Raw genomic sequence first — 8,594 nt, 5'->3', positions numbered from 1 at the left:
AGTAAATCATGTAAGCCTTATATGATTTACTCATGAAAGTGGCCACTTTCATGAGTAATCACATATAAGTTTTTACTATTTCTTTTCCGTATGGGAAAGGTCATTAAACATTATACACTCGCATCCAACCTTGATCTCAAGAATCTCAAAAACCTAAACTTGACTATCTATATCTTTGGTATTTTCCCAGCTGACTATAATACTTCTTTTGCATTTTGTTTTTTCCTTCTTCTTTGTTTTGATGAGCTACTCCTGTTTACTCACGGAGAGTGATTATTGTTCAGGTATTAAATACAATCCAGAACAAGCAGCAAATGAAAGTGTTTGCAGTGGCGCCTGTGGTTTCTAGACTTTCCGCCAGTATTATTAATAGTCAGACTTTTTGCCCTTTCACAGAGCAAGCAGTATGCGTTGTGTTGATGACTAGGTTGAGTGGATGGCACAAAATAAAAAGGCCCAAGCCATAGAAAATAATGTATTTTAGAGCTGAGTGGCACTGCAGTCATGTGAAGCACCCTTATGTATGAAAGTAACTGTAACTACTAGTTAGAGGTGTTTCCTTTTGGGTTCATCTTGTGTTTTGGGTTAATTCTGATTTTGTATTGATTCTTAGGGTTGGTTTTGGTGTTTAGTATTTTATCATCCCTACCTGTGTTTTTCCTCTGTGCTCTGTCCGTGTCCTCGAGTTTGTGTTGTAAAAAAGTCTGTGAGTTGTTTGTTTTACTTTGTAGGTTTGTTTCTCGTTATGCCCATTAGTTCCAGCTGTGTCCCCTCCCGTTTGCCATTTCCTGATTACCTTGTGTGTATTTCTAGTGTGTGTCTGCCTGTGCTCCTCGTCGTGTTGTCTGCTTTACTCTGTGTTAACTGGTATTCATGCATCTCTCTGCCAACATTCTTTGTGCATTTTGCTTCTTCTCGCATTTGTGTTTGGTTTCAGGTTAGTTCCTTAGTTTTCCCAAGTTTAGGTTTGTTTACTCCCCACTCTGCTCTTCCTGTTTTTGCCACTTTGTCATTCCTGTGAATAAACAGTCACTCGCACCCCAGCCAGTACCTGCATTTTGGATCCTTCTTCTCAATACACCACACGACTGCTGCCCCAGACATCACATGACAGCTCTTGCTTTGTCAAATACCTTTATACTTGTTGCTGTTATTGTTTTTGCTTTTTCTGCTGCAGCTTCATAATTATTAGAACAGCTACTGCCACAGCAAGAAAAGCTACTTAAACACACCTGTTAGCAAGCATGTAAACTTGCTCACAAGTATTACAATCATTCTATCCTGATGGCCATCTAATTCACACCCTGTTTTTTTTTTTTCCTCCTTCCTTGTTTTGAGTAGTTCCTCTACCTGGAAGCAGTTGCTCCTGTATACTCCCGGAGAGTGGTTGTTGTTCAGTTATTAAGTACAGGGGAGAACAAGCAGCAACTGAAGGTGTTTGCAGTAAAGATCTGACAAAGCATCACAAGATAAAGAACAGCATTTGGTGATGTCCATGGTTTCTAGATTTCAGCTGGCCCCTGGCTGCCTCATCCAAGTTTTATAGACAGTCCTTCTATCTAAAATTATGTTAGTTTTCATGCTGGACTGTTTGCCTTTTCACTGAGAAAGTGCTGCATTGATCACTAGGTTGAGTGAAAGGCCCCAAATTTGTACTGAGCCGGCTGCTGCTTCTTGCCTGCACTGCCTCATTGTTTGCAGCAATGCATGGTCTTTATGTGTACTATATGTACTCACTCCCTGTGTTTCTAATTTATATCACACCACAGAATATGTGATTGCTTTCCAGCAAATGTGCTTTTGCTGTGCTGTGCTTTGCTTTGCTCAATGCAGTAGGAAACCATAATTGCACAGCTCAAGCCATAGAAAATAATGTTTCAGTGCTCAGCAGTGCTGTTGCCATGCGAAGGGGCATTGTGTTTAAGAAACGGTGTAATTGCTAAATAGTTAATAACAATAAATTCAAACCTGTTGAATTAAATTGGAAAGTCTGCACTTCAATTGTGTATTGGAAAAGCAACTGTGGTGGTGCACTTAGACAAAAATGTATTGTTTTCCAACAAATTATAGACCTAATTATAGTTATTCAAATTATTAGAACTGCCACAGCAAGAAAAAACACAATTGTTGGCAAGCATGCAAACTGGCTCACAGGTATTTCAAACATTCTGACTTCTGTCCAACATATTTCCTGATGACTTTATAATTCACACACCCTGTTTTTTTTCCCTCTTCCTTGTTTCGATTAGTCATTGCATCTAGAAGTGGGAGAATTACTCAAAACTTTACTTTTAAACATCTGGAAATTAGATTCTGTGTATAAAATTGTCTAAACCAGCAGAACAGTTAAATCTACATTTAAAATCTAAGCTGAATTAAAACTGAAAGTCTGCACTTGATTCTCACATTCAGTCATATGTTGTTCATCTGAGGTTTTATTGAATATATATTTAGAATTTGCTAATGACAAGATGTTTTAGCATTTTCTGATACATAAACTTTATTCATCATGCAGGTACAAGTAATGCAGATAGACTATATTTTGCTTCTGTTAGATACACTTAGATCTGGTAAATAAACACGTATGTACACAGGAAATGCATTATAGTATGATATTAATAAGCTCAAGTTATTTGTGTAATGTTATTTACAAATTAAAAGCTATTATTGATTACTCCGATGTAATCGTTGTGTATCAAAGCAAACTTCTGTCATGCTATGCCTATCTGATTCTTATTGCTGTGCAAATTTCTTAATGTATATTTAAAAGGAAAAAGAAAACAAAATGAATATATACTAAATCCAATACCATTTACTTAAAAGTAAATACTGCACCACAGAGTGAACTGCTTTGGCAAACAAGTGCTTCTTCTTAAGCCGTGTGTGATGCTGTTCTCTAAATTAAAAAGGGCACACACATAAACTGTGCTAAAATTCTATGATGGCAAGAATGGTGACAAGAAACAGAAACTGTGTTAAGATGAGTGTCCCAGCAAAGGGCCCTTTAAGAAAAAGCCATGAAAGAAGCAAGGAGTAGAACACAAACACCAGTAGATTCACTCCTCGATTTTGACACAGGTCTTGCAAAAGTTGATTCATTTTTTTAATCCATGCTAAAACTCTGCATATAATATCATATGCCCAATTTACTAATTTTCTTACTTTTAGCATTGCCCATGTTCCTAATATTGCTGTAACTCCTATTATCACTGCTCTTGATATACACCCTAATGTGGCTCGTATAGACCCTAATGTGGCTGGTATAAATCCTAATGTGGCTAGTATAGACCCTAATGTGGCTAGTATAGACCCTAATGCGGTTGTTCCCAACCCTAAACAGAACCCAAACACAGCACCCAGAATGCTCCGAAATCCGCCGCTCCCGGATGATTGTCCTCTTTCTTTACTATGGGGCTTGTTTGTTTTTTCATCTTTTTTATATTCTTCTTCTTCTTTAGGTTGCTTTTCTGTTTCTTCATCCTCATTATCTTCTTCTACTTCTTCTTCTACTTCTTCTACTTCATCTAATTCTTCTTTTTCTTTATCTTCTTTTTTATTGTCTTCTTCTATTTCCTCTTCTACATCTGATCCGGGAGTTAAAACTACAACAGTTGACCCAGAGAAAGCCTTTGCCACTGATTCTGATGCAGGGCCTGTAAGTTTGATCGTGTCATTCTTAGAGACACTGTTGTTACTGCAGGTGCCTCCTTGGTGCGATATCTTGTTAGTGTAGCACACTCCTTTGTTTAGTTTAACTATCTGATCTACTGTGTTGAGCAGCTCTGTAACCTGGGACTGGCTGGTGTCACCCTGTCGGATGTATTTATTAATGATGTGGTATCGGCTCTTGCACTTCCTCATTAGATCACTCAGATATTTATTCTGATCTATTAAGTCTTTCATCTTCATTTCATCTGAGTCTCGTCCATCCTGAATAAAGACAACTGTAGCATATTTGAAAACCTCCTCTGAGAAATACTGGCTTATTTTCTCAATAACAGCCTTCTGTTGCTGCTGCTCTGTGGATTTCTCCACTTTGAGCATGATGAGAAAAGCATGAGGCTCTGGAGTGCACCCAGTGACACACCTCAGTATTTCAGGCTTCAGCTCCTCTTCTGATCTATTTGTGCAAAGTAAATCAGGAGTGTTGATCAGGGTAATCCTTCTTCCATGGACAGATTTGGACTCAGTTTGACATTCAGTGTTGTCAACCCTAAACACGTCTTCTCCAAATATGGCGTTTGCTAGGCTACTTTTTACAGCTTCAGTGTTTCCCAGTAGGACAATCCTGTACAATTTTTCCACTGGAAAGAAGTGAAAACAGAAAATTAATAGGAGCATTTGAGTACTCATATGTTGTAATATTAAGCTCAAAGATTAAATAAGAAAAATACGCATAAGTGTGTCTGTTGTTCAGCCATCATTCATTAGATAATAACTGTTTAAAGGTTTGTGCTAGAAAAGATGTGACTGTGTCCAGTGTAAACCGACAAAGGAAAGAAGAAAACAGGAAGAAATCAAGGATTGAATGAAATAGACATTTCCACACGCTCTCTCTTCAAATGTATTTACCAAAAAGAAAAAAACAGGACCAGGAGAGCAGTCTGTGATAATGTTTTCCTCAGAGAACGCAACTGATTCAAACTAAAGTGTTCTCAAATAAGTTGTTACCTTTGATGTACTTTTGAGCCCCAGCTGCTTTTCCTTCCATGACCATTATTGTTGGTGGCACTAAAAAGGTAAAACAAGTGAAAATAACACATTAGATAATTCTGTTTTGATAGAGCGGTTTATTCATATTTCTTAAATCAATTTTTTTTTAAAGTTATACGAGGAATAAAGTCATGCTTTGCAAAGAATAAATTTGACAAAACGACACAGATATGCTGGGTTTATCAGTTTCGTTCAGGATACCTGTCACATCGTCTTTCTGTGCTGCATCTTCTTCCAGTGGTGTTACCACTTTAACGCTCATATTTTCCTGCAAACCTGCTGCACTTTGACATAAAGCTTCCATCAGTTGTCCAGCTGCAGGGCCTGTTAATTTGATCCATGCATCCTTGGAGAAGCTTTCCCTGACTTCAGTGGGGAGCTGCGGGATTCCTGGGTGTTCTAGAAGAGATAAATTGCAGTTTGTTTGTCAAACCATGATCACAAGCTCCAAAATCAAAACTGTATTTTGTTAGATACATAAAAAAAAATCTGACCATCATTCATGTTCATATGATCTCATGTTTATCACACTAACTTCACAAGAAAACTACCTCTTTAGACATTCTAGAGCTACATTTATGTCAGTTGTGCAATTGTCTATGAATTTATTCCAAACTGTAACTCATGGAAAATGTATGCATGAGATGGCCTATGTATGTGTACATTTATTTTCAGGACTAAATATCTGTACGTTTCAATGTCATGCATTACTCTAATATTTATAAACTCTCTTCAATTTCCACAGAGGTAAAAAGCAGGTGAAAATGGGTCTTGAAGACAGTGAGAAATATGTCTGCTCTACTAATGTTTGGTTTTGGCTCCATCTAGAGGTTCCTGAAATATAATGCAATGTTGTGTCATGAAGCTTTGTTATCTTTGGTTTCAGTTTTGATTTCTTTTTTCCTGCGTTCACTGCGGCCTTGTAGATGAAATGACAAAAACAGAGCTAATTTGGTTTTGTTTTCGTTTAGTTATAAAAAGCTACAAAAGGTCATTAAAATCAAATGTATTTAAGGCAAATGTATGTAACTCTGGCTGACATGTTAAAATGATGAGTCATGTATCAAAATCAAAAGCGCCAGCAGGTTACTTGCTTGGTCTGGTCCAACATTTCTGTGATTATGATTTCATCGCAATAGTCTTAAAGCACCAACCAAGTTTCGTTTCCTTTGATTATTTATTAGACTTATCAAAATGCACATGGTTGTTTTGACTGCAGGATATTAGTGCTAAAATAACTTACCAGGCATGCTTGCAGAAAATCAGAAGACCAGAGCTTGAAGATCGTTGCTTTTCTTCGTTTATTCTCTGAGTTTACTAGTGATGTGACGTTCTGTATCGAGGCTTCAAAGCTTGTGTCGAGTAATTGAGGGGGCGTTTGAGCGATGCGCGTATCGAGGCTTGCCTCATTTATGGGAGAAGATGAAAATGATGACGTCCGAAGCCTCGCTGCCCGGCTGTACCACGTGACTGGTTCATGAAGTGGCTCGAACTTTGCCGCGAAATATGACAGCGATATAAACCCCTCAGACTTCATTCAAAATGTGGGTGTTTGATGGAGAGCTGCGGTTAGTGAGAGTTTGGAGACAGTTTGGAGGTTTATGAGAGTGAGGAGAGAAAGTCAGGAGAGAATGGAGCCAGCTAAGAAGAGGAGGATGTCCTCCCCTGTGGGAACATTTTGATCTTATTCCTCCCAACAAGGTATGTAAATGTCTACAGAAGATGTATTTTCATAATACTGATGGTGCAATACAATTTATGTTAAGCTGTCTTTACTTTTGTACAAGGTGAAGTGCTTGCTATGTGCCAGGGAGCTGGGATATAACAACACCTCATCCATGCTTAGGCACTACAGAGCTTTGCATGAGAATAAGGGGAACACCGATTGTGGAGCAAGACCAGGTGAGCCATCAAATGCCATGATAATATAGCATGCAGTAATGTTACTAAATGATATAATATTATACAGCTGTTATAAGTTACGTGTGTGATATTTATATTTGTGCTTTATCTTTATTGTCTTTCCTCAGGAGAACAATCTCAAATAGATGAAGACCTGGTTAGCATGGTGATTGAGGACTCCCAGCCATTTAGCATTGTGGAGGACAAAGGATTTAAAAGATTTGTTAAATCATTAAATCCTAGCTATGTTCTCCCCACTAAAAAGGCCATAACAGCAGTGAAAATTTAGTTTTTACAGAATAAAATGTGAACAGGCAGGACTGAGGCTCAAAGCCTCAGTGTGTAGCTGTCCATACCTCAGCGTTACAAAAGCACAACCACTGTCCACACCCCAACCACACCTCACCTCACAGTAAATGATCATTTTCCATACTGCCAGTATAAATATACACAGTATACTGCATCACTACAATATACATGTTTTACACACTCCTTTTGTTGTTGACATTTACAGGCTGTGTGCAAAATGCCACACTCTTCAAATTCATGCCAACTAATATTTTTACGTCCAGTAGGTCCTACTAAAGCAAATGAAGCTTCAAGACGCTTTGCGCTGGGATGAACCAATTGGATGAAAAGCTTCAGTGCTTCATGAAGCTTCATCTGCCCATCACTAGAGTTTACTTTCACTTGCTGTTTGAAAAGTTGGGGTGGAGAGAGCTGCGGTTTTCGGTTTGAGTGGAAATAAAAAGTGCAGCTGAATGTCTGTTTTCTTGTGATGGGTAGATGAGGCCTCGTGAAACGTTTCAGCACATTTCCCGAACTGTATCGATACTGTGTCGACAGTTTCCCGGCCAATGCACAGTGACTTCCTTTGACGACACAGTGTTGCTGTTTTGCTCCATACTGACACCTGCTGGACCATAAATATCATTGCAGGCCACTTACTTGAGACTCACAACAGACACTGATTCAATAACCTAGTCATACTTGTACACTTTAAGGTATTGTACTTTCCATGGAATCATTTTATATCTTTTATATTGCAAATATTGTAGACATCTTTAATTTATATTGTGAATGACATTAAGTGAACATTAAAATGAAGGTATTGGGAATGTAATATTACCCATTTGACTCAGTTTATTATAAATTTCTATTCAGAAAAATAGGTTTATCCAATGTTTTTGCATTCAGTCTATTGCATTTATTTTTTTACACCATTTCCCCAGCTTTGGAAAACTCACAGGCACAGATGAAGCTGGGGTACACAAAAGCTGTAAAGCCAGGTGGAAAAGGTTCGGATAAGATGTCTTTCTATTCCCTCAGTACGTTAAAGCATCCTCTGATCTTGGAATTTTTCTCTCCGACACTCTCCACATTACTAAGGGGTTGGCAGTCCTTTATAATAAAATTCAGGACTGCCTGGTCCAGAGCAGTCTTCCTAGATGCTTGATTTAAAAATAATAAAACACATATTAATAAAAAAAATGATGATAAAGCTGTTCAGTGTCTATATAGGCCGACCTGTGTTCATTCTCGGTGTGTTTGTCTTATTTTCATGTTTGGCTCTGTAATGCCTAAACACTGAAGAGGTGCTTTTGTTTGTGTAAGAAAGCTCCGCAGAACAGATGTGACATTTAACCTGCATAAAATGAAATAAATAATTTACACTTCAAGTCACATTGCTGTTTTTCCTATTCTGATAGATTACACTGAAACAAAGACAGACAAACTATTACCTTATTTGCAGTTAAAAGATCAAAATGAACCCACACAGCAGAAACATTTCTTTTTCTTTCGGGCTCCATTTTGTTATGGAGAGATGTGTATTTTTAATTTTTTTTTAATCTTTACCAGAGTAATTTTGTGGGTTTTTTTGGTCACGACTCATTCCGTTGGCAGATGCGGATGCGGTGCTAGTGATGGGTCGGTCGCGAACGAAATGGCTCTTAGAGCCGGATCTTTGAAGTGAACGA

General features: G+C 38.0%; 1 protein-coding gene across 1 annotated transcript; it reads right to left on the bottom strand.

The window, feature by feature from the left end:
* Nucleotides 1-1,312: 1,312 nt before the first annotated feature.
* LOC102289618 lies at nt 1,313-6,111 on the bottom strand. The gene is made up of 4 exons (XM_005952810.2): nt 5,957-6,111; nt 4,915-5,112; nt 4,672-4,731; nt 1,313-4,304 (listed from the first exon to the last, which is right to left on the bottom strand). The coding sequence occupies exons 1-4, from the start codon at nt 5,961-5,963 to the stop codon at nt 2,929-2,931; spliced, it is 1,641 nt and encodes a 546-aa protein (XP_005952872.2). The 5' UTR covers nt 5,964-6,111; the 3' UTR covers nt 1,313-2,928.
* Nucleotides 6,112-8,594: the final 2,483 nt, after the last annotated feature.

This window comes from Haplochromis burtoni, unplaced genomic scaffold (assembly GCF_018398535.1).
Source record: "Haplochromis burtoni strain Fernald_Lab_line unplaced genomic scaffold, NCSU_Asbu1 Contig_2243, whole genome shotgun sequence".
Taxonomy (NCBI): Eukaryota; Metazoa; Chordata; class Actinopteri; order Cichliformes; family Cichlidae; genus Haplochromis; species Haplochromis burtoni.
The sequence above is the reverse complement of the archived record's forward strand: the minus strand, read 5'-3'. Positions and strand labels throughout refer to the sequence as shown.